This window comes from Ranitomeya variabilis, chromosome 2 (assembly GCF_051348905.1).
Source record: "Ranitomeya variabilis isolate aRanVar5 chromosome 2, aRanVar5.hap1, whole genome shotgun sequence".
NCBI lineage: Eukaryota > Metazoa > Chordata > Amphibia > Anura > Dendrobatidae > Ranitomeya > Ranitomeya variabilis.
Window position 1 is genome coordinate 484,620,195 of NC_135233.1, and position 13,658 is coordinate 484,633,852.

General features: G+C 51.4%; 1 protein-coding gene across 1 annotated transcript in view; it reads left to right on the top strand.

Moving 5' to 3' along the window:
• Nucleotides 1–13,658, top strand: part of LOC143806873 (mucin-5B-like) — a 201,423-nt gene that overhangs the window by 97,708 nt on the left and 90,057 nt on the right. The window contains exons 23-26 of the mRNA XM_077287852.1: nucleotides 4,141–4,380; nucleotides 4,690–4,846; nucleotides 4,965–5,093; nucleotides 6,224–6,374. Coding sequence (XP_077143967.1) covers nucleotides 4,141–4,380; nucleotides 4,690–4,846; nucleotides 4,965–5,093; nucleotides 6,224–6,374 — 677 coding nt within the window. The remainder of the gene's footprint in view (nucleotides 1–4,140; nucleotides 4,381–4,689; nucleotides 4,847–4,964; nucleotides 5,094–6,223; nucleotides 6,375–13,658) is intronic.

A 13,658-nucleotide genomic window follows, 5' to 3' on the forward strand; every position in this document is an offset into this window, starting at 1 on the left:
GGCTAGTGGGACTGGGGGCTGCAGGGCCCAGGGGGGAGGCTACAGAGTCCAGCAGGAGGCTAGTGGGACTGGGGGCTGCAGGGCCCAGGGGGAGGCTAGTGGGGACTTGGGGCTGCAGGGCCCAGGGGGAGGCTAGAGGGCTGCAGGGCCCAGGGGGAGGCTGGTGGGGACTTGGGGCTGCAGGGCCCAGGGGGAGGCTACAGGGCTGCAGGGCCCAGGGGGAGGCTAGTGGGGACTTGGGGCTGCAGGGCCCAGGGGGAGGCTAGAGGGCTGCAGGGCCCAGGGGGAGGCTGGTGGGGACTTGGGGCTGCAGGGCCCAGGGGGAGGCTACAGGGCTGCAGGGCCCAGGGGGAGGCTAGTGGGGACTTGGGGCTGCAGGGCCCAGGGGGAGGCTAGAGGGCTGCAGGGCCCAGGGGGAGGCTGGTGGGGACTTGGGGCTGCAGGGCCCAGGGGGAGGCTACAGGGCGCCCCCCCCTCTATAATACTATCTACAAGGCACAAATACCGCCACACCATGACCAGATGACATATTACCACCACAGTGATCGAATAATATCAAATACAAGGAACAAATACCAAAACATCATGACCAGACCACATATTACCACCACATAGTGACTGAATACTATAGTACTGATCAATAATAAAAAAACCCCCACAATACTATCACCATAAGTGCCATTATACACAGGAGATCTGTACTTAGTATGCAGAGTCTGTGTACAGGTAATCCAGTGATCACCAGTGACATTATACACAGGAGCTCTGTATATAGTGTATGGGTAATACAGTGATCACCAGTGACATTATACACAGGAGCTCTGTATATAGTATACAGTGTATAGTGTCAGTGTATAGGTAACACACTGACTCACCAGTGACGTCTCTAGGTGAAGTCCTTCATCTTTCATCCCGCACAGACCGCCATCACTTCATCCAGCCAGGACTCGTCTCTGCAGGAAATAACACAGTTATCTCGAGTTCCACTTGCAGAACACATTACTTAATTTTCCCAACTTTTACATTACACCACACGAAGAAGGCGACATAGTGTCACTGTACACAGTAATAGGACCGCCCCTCCATTTAAAACAGTGTACTCAAAAAATAAAATAAATACATCACTGCAGTAATAATATCCCTTAATTAGCCCCCTATGGTAATAATATTCGCCATCCTAGCCCCTGTGTGTCTCATTCCTGGCGTCAGCCATATGTTCTCCCATCCTGCCCTAATGAGTATCCATCCTGCCCCATATGATCTTCCCATCCTGCCCCATCTGTCTCCATCGTATCCATCCTGCCCCATGATCCTGCCCCATCTGTCTCCAGTCATGCCGCCATGTCTGTCATCCTGCCCCCTGTGTCTCCAATCATGCCCCGTTTCTCCATTCTGCCCGTGTCCAGCAATCTGCCCCCGTGTCCAGCTTTCTACCCCCGTGTCCAGCTTTCTGCCCCCCTGTGTCCAGCTTTCTGCCCCCGTGTCCAGCTTTCTGCCCCCCAGTGTCCAGCTTTCTGCCCCCCAGTGTCCAGCTTTCTGCCCCCCAGTGTCCAGCTTTCTGCCCCCCAGTGTCCAGCTTTCTGCCCCCCAGTGTCCAGCTTTCTTCCCCCCAGTGTCCAGCTTTCTGCCCCCCAGTGTCCAGCTTTCTGCCCCCAGTGTCCAGCTTTCTGCCCCCCTGTGTCCAGCTTTCTGCCCCCAGTGTCCAGCTTTCTGACCCCCAGTGTCCAGCTTTCTGCCCCTGTGTCCAGCTTTCTGCCCCAGTGTCCAGCTTTCTGCCCCAGTGTCCAGCTTTCTGCCCCAGCGTCCAGCTTTCTGCCCCAGCGTCCAGCTTTCAGCCCCAGCGTCCATCGTTCTGCCCCAGCGTCCAGCTTTCTGACTCCGTGTCCAGCTTTCTGACCCCCTGTTTCCAGCTTTCTGCCCCCCTGTGTCCAGCTTTCTGCCCCAGTGTCCAGCTTTCTGCCCCCGTGTCCAGCATTCTGCCCCAGCGTCCAGCGTTCTGCCCCAGCGTCCAGCTTTCTGCCCCAGCGTCCAGCTTTCTGACCCCCAGTGTCCAGCTTTCTGCCCCTGTGTCCAGCTTTCTGCCCCAGTGTCCAGCTTTCTGCCCCAGTGTCCAGCTTTCTGCCCCAGTGTCCAGCTTTCTGACCCCCAGTGTCCAGCTTTCTGCCCCTGTGTCCAGCTTTCTGCCCCAGTGTCCAGCTTTCTGCCCCAGTGTCCAGCTTTCTGCCCCAGCGTCCAGCTTTCTGCCCCAGCGTCCAGCTTTCAGCCCCAGCGTCCATCGTTCTGCCCCAGCGTCCAGCTTTCTGACTCCGTGTCCAGCTTTCTGCCCCCCTGTGTCCAGCTTTCTGCCCCCCTGTGTCCAGCTTTCTGCCCCAGTGTCCAGCTTTCTGCCCCAGCGTCCAGCGTTCTGCCCCAGCGTCCAGCTTTCTGCCCCAGCGTCCAGCTTTCTGACCCCCTGTGTCCAGCTTTCTGACCCCCTGTGTCCAGCTTTCTGACCCCGTTTCCAGCTTTCTGCCCCCCTGTGTCCAGCTTTCTGCCCCCCTGTGTCCAGCTTTCTGCCCCCGTGTCCAGCTTTCTGCCCCAGCGTCCAGCTTTCTGCCCCAGCGTCCAGCTTTCAGCCCCAGCGTCCATCGTTCTGCCCCAGCGTCCAGCTTTCTGACTCCGTGTCCAGCTTTCTGACCCCCTGTGTCCAGCTTTCTGCCCCCCTGTGTCCAGCTTTCTGCCCCAGTGTCCAGCTTTCTGCCCCAGCGTCCAGCGTTCTGCCCCAGCGTCCAGCTTTCTGCCCCTGTGTCCAGCGTTCTGCCCCAGCGTCCAGCGTTCTGCCCCAGCGTCCAGCGTTCTGCCCCAGCATCCAGCTTTCTGACCCCCTGTTTCCAGCTTTCTGCCCCCCTGTGTCCAGCTTTCTGCCCCCGTGTCCAGCTTTCTGCCCCCGTGTCCAGCGTTCTGCCCCCGTGTCCAGCGTTCTGCCCCAGCGTCCAGCGTTCTGCCCCAGCGTCCAGCGTTCTGCCCCAGCGTCCAGCGTTCTGCCCCAGCGTCCATCGTTCTGACCCCAGTGTCCAGCTTTCTGCCCCTGTGTCCAGCTTTCTGCCCGTGTCCAGCTTTCTGCCCCTGTGTCCAGCTTTCTGCCCCCCTGTGTCCAGCTTTCTGCCCCAGCGTCCAGCTTTCTGCCCCCATGTCCAGCTTTCTGCCCCAGCGTCCAGCTTTCAGCCCCAGCGTCCAGCGTTCTGCCCCAGCGTCCAGCTTTCTGACCCCCTGTGTCCAGCTTTCTGACCCCCTGTGTCCAGCTTTCTGACCCCCTGTGTCCAGCTTTCTGACCCCCTGTGTCCAGCTTTCTGACCCCCTGTGTCCAGCTTTCTGACCCCCTGTGTCCAGCTTTCTGCCCTGGGCCCCCCCCGATCGCCGCTCTCAATAAAAAAAAAAAAAAAAAAAGTTCTGCTTACCTGACCGCGATCCTGCTCTCTCTGGTTATCGGTGGGGGCGGCCATCTTCCTGAGGCCGCGCGTGCGCAGGTGGAGTGCTCTGCTGACCGTGGCTTCAGGAAAATGGCCGCGGGATGCTGCGCATGCGCAGATGGAGATCGCGGCGGCCATTTTTCTGAAGCCGAGATGCGGACAGGTAAATTCTGCGCCGCCGGCGACCCGCCCCCCGTATTGTGCCGCCCCCCGCATTGTGCCGCCCGGGGCGGCCCGCCCCCCCCTTCCTACGCCACTGCCAGTGGTAACCATTTTGAAAATTTCTATCTGCCAGCGTTCCGGTAATTGAAAATGGCATTTTCAATTACCGGAACGCTGGCAGATAGAAATTTTAGTAAACGGCTGCCCCGTACCGGGTCGTACCGGCTGAATCCCACCCCTGTCCATACCGGAAAAGCGTAAACGGCACTGCTATCGGTGTAACATGTACGTGTTTAATACAAACGTGTGAAGGTGGCTTAAATAGTGTTGTTTGTGGATTATTTCAGAATTGGGGGACCTCATTTGAAATTTGCCCAGGGCCCTAATTTGTCTAAAATTGGCCCTGCTTACTATGCAAATTTTTTTGGCCCTTGGAGAAAGTGCCAAGTCTCATCCTCTTTGCTATTATGTGAAGAGGACCTGTGTTGGATTCTCTGTGCACTAACCTGAATTTTTTACTTTCTTATAGGGAAAAGTTTGTGGTCTTTGTGGTAACTATGATGGTAATGTACTCAATGATTTTACCACAAGAAGTCAATCAGTGGTGGTCGATGTTCTGGAGTTTGGGAACAGTTGGAAAGCTTCTCCCTCCTGTCCTGATGCTTTACCCATAACTGACCCTTGTCATACCAACCCATACCGTGAGACCTGGTCCCAGAAACACTGCAGCATTATCATGGGCTCTACCTTCACCAAGTGTCACTCCAAGGTAAGACATAAGGCAAGCTAGTTTTTACTTAAGGTAGGTCCAACAGCCTAATATGCTGCCCTCTTCCTTCATAGACAGTAAGAGGGAGCACCAGTAGATTTTTTTCATAGCTATTTTTTTTTATCCTACAACTAAAGGCTTATGTTTAACTACAGTATTTCCCTTAGGTGTTGAAGAACATCTCCTTTTTAGACCATTGAGAGATATTTTTTCAATACTATTTTTTCAAATTCAGCTAACAAATCTGCTTTAAATGCTCTCTGACTAGCGTAAAAGAACTACAATACTCTAACTATATTTCATTTTTAGCTTGATCCTACTCCTTACCATGAGGCGTGTGTCCATGACACCTGTGCGTGTGATTCTGGTGGGGACTGTGAGTGTTTTTGTACTGCTGTTGCCGCTTATGCTGCTGCATGCAGTCAAGCAGGAACTTGTGTATCGTGGAGAACACCAGAGATTTGCCGTAAGTTATTTCTACCAACTAAAAAATGTTCTAACAGTTTTGAAGTAAAAGGTGCAAATAATAATGTTTTTTTCTAGGATGTTATGACTTTTAACTGGTGCATTTTTGTCATTTCCAGCTCTATTTTGTGATTATTATAACCCAGAAGGAGAGTGTGAGTGGCACTACAAACCTTGTGGAGATCCATGCATTAGAACTTGTAGGAACCCAAGTGGTCAATGCATGAACTATCTACCTGGATTGGAAGGTACTAAGTTAAAATGGAATAACCACTAACTTATACTAGATTGGTTTATAGAGTTATTCCGAAAATCATACCTTGGTCTCAATTTTCTGTACATACAGAATTAATCATATGTGCCAATACAACCAGTTTTTAAATCTGCACTTATTTGCAGCTATCGCCCTCTTAATGATGCCCATTCAGGACTCTTTGCCTTCTATTGCCTATGGATCTTATCCACTATCTCTTTTTCTTTTGGTTGAGCATGCTAAGATCACCTAATGTCCCAATGTAGTGAGACAACTTACAATCTGGGTGTAGCACATTTCAGCTAAGCCATATTGAAGATCAAACTGATTCCAGGTGCATTTGTGTCTTATGATTCTGTCTGATTCATGAAATACAGAAGTAACTATGAGCCAGTCTAATAATACATCCTCCAGACCTTCTCCCGGCATCCATATTGCCATGTCAGTCATGTTGTATCACAGCTCTGATACTCTTTGGTCAACTCTGATATGCATTCAAGCAATGCTCCCATGAACCACCAATGTAATGTAGACATTGCAAAAACCAGTTAGTGAAATAGTGAGCTAAATCACCACATTCAAATCTATGAATAGTCTCGTCAGCCACAGAAATAAAAATTGCTTGGAGAGTAGAAGGAGGTGGCCTGCAGCACTGAGAAAAGGCAAATGGGAAATGTAGTTTCATCAGATAAGAATAGGACCAACTTTGCAAAGCAGAGAAGGAAAGAAGGAAATGAAAAAAGTTACAAAGGGTACAAGAAAGAAATTTTAAGTACGACTTGCAATAAATATTAAAAATAGTCATATAGATACTGTGCTTTGAAAAAAGAAATGTCATACTGAAAATAGCAATTTGAGTCTCTCTTTCACCATCTACAAGAACAGAATTTTCTATTGGGTAATAATTTGGGTTCTGTTCAGTGCGGGAGTTGACCCATTAGACAGCTCACCTCTCATGATCCAATCAATCATTATGGGTCTAGCTGTTAAAATCCTTAAAACACTAAGCTCAGGAAAGCCACACAATACTTTATTACATGATAGCTATTAAAAATATTATAATTGTAATATATTATGAAAAAATGTGGTTCTAAATCATTCTTACTGTATTATTTTCAATGTTAGGCTGCTATCCAAAATGTCCAAAGAAAAGACCTTTATTCGATGAAGACATCATGAAGTGCGTTGCTCACATGAATTGTGGGTGCTATGATAATGATGGCAAACGTTACAACGTTGGAGATGTGGTCCCCTCCTACAAGAACTGTGAATCATGGTAATCACCTACTTACTGTTAGGGCTAGCGGAACGCACCAAATAATAAGAAATATAGAGTAAGGTGCGTACCCAGCCCGGGGTCCATAGTGCAGAGATGGAACCTGCTGCCAAGTAATGATGGACTATATGGCGGTACAATGTGGATACACACATGGGTTAACTTCACCCTGTGTGAAGGAAGCGAACCCTGTTGCGTCACAGGGCTGTGGTACCGCACCAAGAGCGCAAGCAAGGAGTCTCAGAACTCAATCCCAAGACACAGGATTTGAGTTCATATAGACCTCTTGCACTCAACACCGCAACTGGGGTGTCAGAGTGAAAGAAATAATAATAAAGATGCACGAGAGTGCGTGCGGTGCCGCACTGGCAGACGCCACTAACCACCCAGTCTTGGGTCAGGAAAGCGCTGTGAAAGCGCACGGCGCCGCACTGGCGGTCACAGCAATTAGATGCTGTTTTGTGTGTTACGTGCTGATGGCTAAGTCGGGCGCTAGATAGCAATCATCCACCTTACGCGAGCAGTCATACACAAGGGAGGGGATAATTAATGAATGACTTTCACTCATCAACACACACACGTTTACACTAGCGCATGGCCATGCGGTCATGCAAACATTTTATAGCTGCAGCATGTACAGGACCTTCCCAGAAGGACCAATGGGAGGCTGCCACAGAAGTTGAGCACCTTCAGGACCTTCCTGGAGGACCAATGGGATTTGCTGCAGTATCTGAGCATGTGACCCTCGATCTCCAACGGGAGATCTTGCCCTGGGCATGCTCAGAAGGGGAAAAGCAGGACTTAGTCCCAAAAGCATCTGCTCGCCGCTGCCCAGCACTGGCTTCAATGGCAGAAGCTGGAAAAGCAGCAGTAACCCTATGCACAGAGTGAGACTGAGCAAGACGATGGGACTGACGTCTCCGCTGAGCAGACTCCACTGTGGCTGGAGAAGAATGGGAGACCGCAGCCGACATGGTTCAAGATTCCCCCTGTGCAGCAGTGGGAACTCAACTCCTAACATGCCCCCCCCTTGGGCCGCACTACGCTCACAGGCTGCAATGAGCAGTGGAGCCCGAATGTGCTCTACAGATTCCTAGGTTCTGTCCTCAGGGCCGTGGCCCTTCCAGTCCAGCAGATAGTATTTTTCGCCACGTACTACCTTGCATCCCACGATAGCATTCACCTCGTACTCATCCGTGGATGAACCCGATGTCCCGGCAGATGACTCAGAAAACCGGAATATATAGACGGGCTTTAAGAGGGAAACGTGGAAGGTGTCGGTGATATCAAGGCGCGGAGGAATAGCCAAACGGTAGACTACAGGGTTAACCTGTTCCAGAACCTTGAAAGGACCAATGTAGCGAGGTGCAAACTTAGTGGACTCAACTCGCAGCCTGATGTTACGGGCGGAGAGCCACGCTAAGTTTCCAGGAGCAAAGGTCGGAGCGGGGCGCCGGTGAGCATCGGCAGAAACCCTCATTCTCTCCTTGGAAGCCCGAATGGCATCCTGTGTGCGGTCCCAAATATCACATGCATCCACTGCCCAGTCTGCCACCCTGGAATCAGTGGATGACACGGGCATGGGCACAGGGACACGCAGATGCTGGCCGTAATTAAGAAGAAAAGGAGTCTGCCCAGTGGAATCGGCTACGGCGTTGTTCAGAGCAAATTCTGCCCAAGGTAGCAAAGATGCCCAGTCATCCTGCCTAGCAGAGACAAAATGTCACAAATATGTCACCAGAGTCTGGTTGGCCCTCTCTACCAACCCATTCGTCTCGGGATGATATGCAGAGGAGAGATTTAGTTCTATGCTGAGTAAACGACAGAGCTCTCTCCAAAACCAAGATGCGAACAGGGGACCCCGGTCACTGACAATTTTATCAGGCATGCCATGTAAACGGAAAATATGCTTAATGAACAACGCCGCCAAGGCCCGTGCAGAAGGTAACCATGGAAGCGGCACCAAGTGCACCATCTTAGAGAAGTGATCGGTGACAACCCAGATAATGGTGCAGTTACGAGACTTGGGTAAACCCACCACGAAGTCCATCCCGACCATCTCCCAGGGCCTGTCTGCCACCGGCAGGGGGTAAAGTTGCCCAGCAGGCCATTGCCGAGGAGACCGATTCTTGGCGCAGGAGACACACGCCCGAATATAGTTCCTGATGTCACGGGCCATATGCGGCCACCAGTACGTCCTCGCCAAAAGCTCAGATGTCCTCTTGGTCCCAAAATGTCCACCCACCCTGGATGAGTGAGCCCAAGAGAGAACCTCCGGTCGCAAATTAGATGGAACGAAAGTCTTGCCTGGGGGCACAGACTCTAGCAAAACCGGAGCCACAGTTCTCAGGCTCTCAGAAGGGACAATAAGCTGAGGCTCCTCCTCCTCAGATGACACTGTGGAGCGAGAGAGAGCGTCAGCACAAATGATCTTCTCCCCGGAGAGAAAATGGAGAGTAAAATGGAACTGGGAGAAGAACAGGGACCATCTAGCCTGGCGAGAATTCAGCCGCTGGGCCGTCTGTAAGTACACCAAGTTCTTGTGGTCTGTGAACACTTGGAAGGGAAAGCGAGCTCCCTCCAAGAGGTGTCTCCACTCTGAGAAAGCCAACTTCATGGCTAGCAACTCCCTGTCCCCGATGGAATAATTCCTCTCTGCTGGTGAAAAGGTCTTAGAGAAGAAGAAGCAAGGATGCTTACGACCTTGAGCATCCTTTTGGAAGAGGACTGCTCCAGCACCAACGGATGAGGCATCCACCTCCATAATAAATGGCTTATCTACATCGGGGTGATGTAGGATGGGAGCGCTAGCGAAGTGTGACTTAATCAAGAGAAAGGCCTTGGAGACCTCCTCTGACCACAACTTGGGATTTGCTCCCTGCTTGGTGAGGGCAACCAAGGGAGCTACCAAAGTTGAGAAGTGGGGAATGAACTGGCGATAGTAATTAATGAACCCCATAAAGCGCTGCACCGCTTTGAGAGAATGGGGTTCCTGCCAGTCCATCACAGCCTGTAGCTTGGCAGGATCCATAGCCAATCCCTGGGCAGAGATGATATAGCCAAGGAAAGGCAAGGACACCTGCTCAAATACACACTTCTCCAACTTGGCATAGAGGGAGTTAGCCCGTAGGAGGTCAAAGACCTTGCAAACATCTCTCTGGTGGGAGTCAGTCTGTATCTGGAGAGTAGATGAGAATATCATCCAGATAAACTACGACCGAGGTGGAAAGCATATCCTGGAAGATGACATTTACAAAGTCTTTGAAAACAGCTGGGGCATTACAGAGCCCAAAGGGCATCACCAGATATTCATAGTGCCCAACTGCCCATTCCTGGTGTTAAAAGCCGTCTTCCATTCGTCCCCCTCACAGATGCGAATCAGGTTGTAAGCACCCCGCAGATCTAATTTAGTAAATACCCTTGCTCCCCGTAGCCTATCAAAAAGCTCAGATATCAGGGGTAGTGGGTACTTATTTTTAACGGTGATGGCATTAAGACCCCTGTAGTCTATGTATGGACACAGTTCTCCACTCTTCTTCTGTACGAAGAAGAACCGAGCCCCAGCAGGTGACACTGACTTCCTAATGAATCCTCTTGCCAGATTCTCTCGGATATACTGTGACATTGCCTCCGTCTCTGGGAGAGACAAAGGATAGACTCGACCCCAGGGAGGCTCAGCACCAGGCAAGAGGTCAATAGGACAGTCATAGGGGTGGTGAGGCGGAAGGGTCTCCGCAGCCCTTTTGGAGAACACGTCCGCATAAGGCCAATATTGCTTGGGAAGAGAGGATAAACCTGCGGGTACCTCAGTAGTAGCAACCTGAACGCTCTCCCTCTGACATCTACCCCCACAAGATTCACCCCATCCTAAAATTCTGCCTGTGGACCACTCGATATGAGGAGAGTGATACCGTAGCCAAGGCATCCCTAACAGGATCTCATCAATTCCCTCAGGAATGATGAGCAGAGATATAATCTCCTGATGAGATGGCGACAAGGACAGAGTGAAAGGGATGGTCTGGTGTGTTGTCTGTGAGGGCAGTGTTGACCCATTCACCACTCGTACAGTTACTGGTTGAGCTAGCATTACCAGGGGTATTGCGTGACGTTGGGCGAAGGCAGAAGACATAAAATTGCCGACCGCCCCAGAATCCACACAGAGCTCTACCGAGTGAGTGAATGAGCCTATTGTAATTGTCCCCTTAAAGGACAATTTGGAGGCAAATGTCGCCCTGTCTAGTGTACCTCCACCTACTACCACTAGACGCTGATGTTTCCTCGACCTCTGGGGACATCTGGTGGCAAGATGTCCTGACTGCTGGCAAACATGACAAACCTGGAGTGCACGAGCGGACCGGGACTTAGATCCCGCTCGTGAAACTTCCATGGCCTCATGTGACTCAGGAGCCTGAACTGGAGATTCAAAAGGTTTGGCGAAGGTGGGAGCCAGCCGAAACCTCTGCCTACACTGGGCTCGCTCTCACCTCCGCTCGTGAAAACGGAGGTCAATACGAGTGGACACTGCTATTAACTCCTCCAGTGTGGCGGGAATCTCCCTAGTGGCCAGGGCGTCCTTCACGTGGTCAGCCAGCACCCTCCAAAATATCGGAATAAGGGCTTTATCTGACCACTCCAGCTCACATGCTAGGGTGCGGAAGTGGACAGCAAAATGGCTGACCAAGGATGAGCCCTGAGTCAATGCCAACAGTTGGAGCGCCGTATCATGGGTGACACGAGGTCCTAAAAAGACCTGTTTCAGAGTGCTCAGGAACAACGAAGCACTCTGCACCACATGATCGCCACGCTCCCACAGCGGCGTAGCCCACTCCAACGCCCTGTCCGACAGGAGAGACACAATAAACCCCACCTTAGCCCACTCTGTAGGGAAACGAGAGGCCAGAAGCTCGAGATGTATAGAGCACTGACTCACGAAACCCCTACAAAACTTACTATCACCAGAAAATTTTTCTGGCAGTGGGAGGCGAGATAGAGTCAGTACAGGGGTGGCAGTGGACAAGGTGGCTGCAGCCACGCTAGCAGCCTGAACAGCAACTGCGGTTACATCCACAGCTGAGGTTGTGTGCTCGAGAGCCGCCAACCTACCCTCCAGCTGCTGGATGTACCGCAAGGATTGCTGTTGGTCCATTATTACTAGCCAGACCCTGGCGCTAGTGTAATGTTAGGGCAAGTGGAACGCACCAAATAATAAGAAATATAGAGTAAGGTGTGTTCGCAGCCCGGGGTCCACCGTGCAGAGATGGAACCTGCTGCCAAGTAATGACTGACTGTATGGCGGTACAATGTGGACACACATGGGTTAACTTCACCCTGTGTGAAGGAAGCAAACCCTGTTGCGTCACAGGGCCGCGGTACCGCACCAAGAGCGCAAGCAAGGAGTCTCAGAACTCAATCCCAAGACACAGGATTTGAGTTCATATAGACCTCTTGACTCAACACCGCAACTGGGGTGTCAGAGTGAAAGAAATAATAATAAAGATGCACGAGAGTGCGTGCGGTGCCACACTGGCAGACGCCACTAACCACCCAGGCTTGGGTCAGGAAAGCGCTGTGAAAGCGCACGGTGCCGCACTGGCGTTCACAGCAATTAGACGCTGTTTTGTGTATTACGTGCTGATGGCTAAGTCGGGCGCTAGATAGCAATCATCCACCTAACGCGAGCAGTCATACACAAGGGAGGGGATAATTAATGAACGACTTTCACTCATCAACACACACACATTTACAAGTTTACACTAGCGCATGGCCGTGCGGTCATGCAAACATTTTATAGCTGCAGCATGTACAGGACCTTCCCAGAAGGACCAATGCGAGGCTGCCGCAGAAGTTGAGCACCTTCAGGAGCTTCCTGGAGGACCAATGGGATCTGCTGCAGTATCTGACCATGTGACCCTCGATCTCCAACGGGAGATCTTGCCCTGGGCATGCTCAGAAGGGGAAAAGCAGGACTTACTCCCAAAAGCATCTGCTCACCACTGCCCAGCACTGGCTTCAATGGCAGAAGCTGGAAAAACAGCAGTAACCCTATGCACAGAGTGAGACTGAGCAAAACACTGGGACTGACATCTCCATTGAGCAGACTCCACTGCGGCTGGAGAAGAATGGGAGACCGCAGCCCAGATGGTTCGAGATTCCCCCTGTGCAGCGGCGGGAACTCGACTCCTAACTAGTGTTGAGCGATACCATCCGATACTTGAAAGTATCGGTATCGGAAAGTATCGGCCGATACCGGCAAAGTATCGGATCCAATCCGATACCGATACCCGATACCAATACAAGTCAATGGGACTCAAGTATCGGACGGTATTCCTGATGGTTCCCAGGGTCTGAAGGAGAGGAAACTCTCCCTCAGGCCCTGGGAACCATATTAATGTGTAAAAGAAAGAATTAAAATAAAAAATATTGCTATACTCACCTCTCCGAGGGAACCGGCAGCGTTGTTTGCTTAAAATTCGCGCTTTTCTTTCCTTACGTGAAGTCCCGGCTTTGTGATTGGTTGCGTCGCAGTCACATGGGCGACGCAACCAATCACAGCAAGCCGTGATGTAATTTCAGGTCCTTAAGGATTTTAAAATTACGTCCCGGCTTTGTGATTGGTTGCGTCGCAGTCACAGGGGCGACACAACCAATCACAGCAAGCCGTGACGTAATTTCAGGCCCTTAAGGATTTTAAAATTACGTCCCGGCTTTGTGATTGGTTGCGTCGCAGTCACATGGGCGACGCAACCAATCACAAGCCGTGACGTCACGGGAGGCTGGACACGCGCGCATTTTAAAATGCGCGCGTGTCCAGCCTCCCGGCTTGTGATTGGTTGACCGCGACGCAACCAATCACAAGCCGGGACGTCACGGGAGGCTGGACAAGCGCGCATTTTAAAATGCGCGCGTGTCCAGCCTCCCGTGACGTCACGGCTTGTGATTGGTTGCGTCGCCCATGTGACTGCGACGCAACCAATCACAAAGCCGGGACGTAATTTTAAAATCCTTAAGGGCCTGAAATTACGTCACGGCTTGCTGTGATTGGTTGCGTCGCCCATGTGACTGCGACGCAACCAATCACAAAGCCGGGACGTAATTTTAAAATCCTTAAGGACCTGAAATTATGTCACGGCTTGCTGTGATTGGTTGCATCGCCCATGTGACTGCGACGCAACCAATCACAAGCCGGGACTTCACGTAAAGGAAAGAAAAGCGCAAATTTTAAACAAAGAACGCTGCCGCTTCCCTCGGTAAGGTGCAGGCTGCGTCGGAGAGGTGAGTATAGCA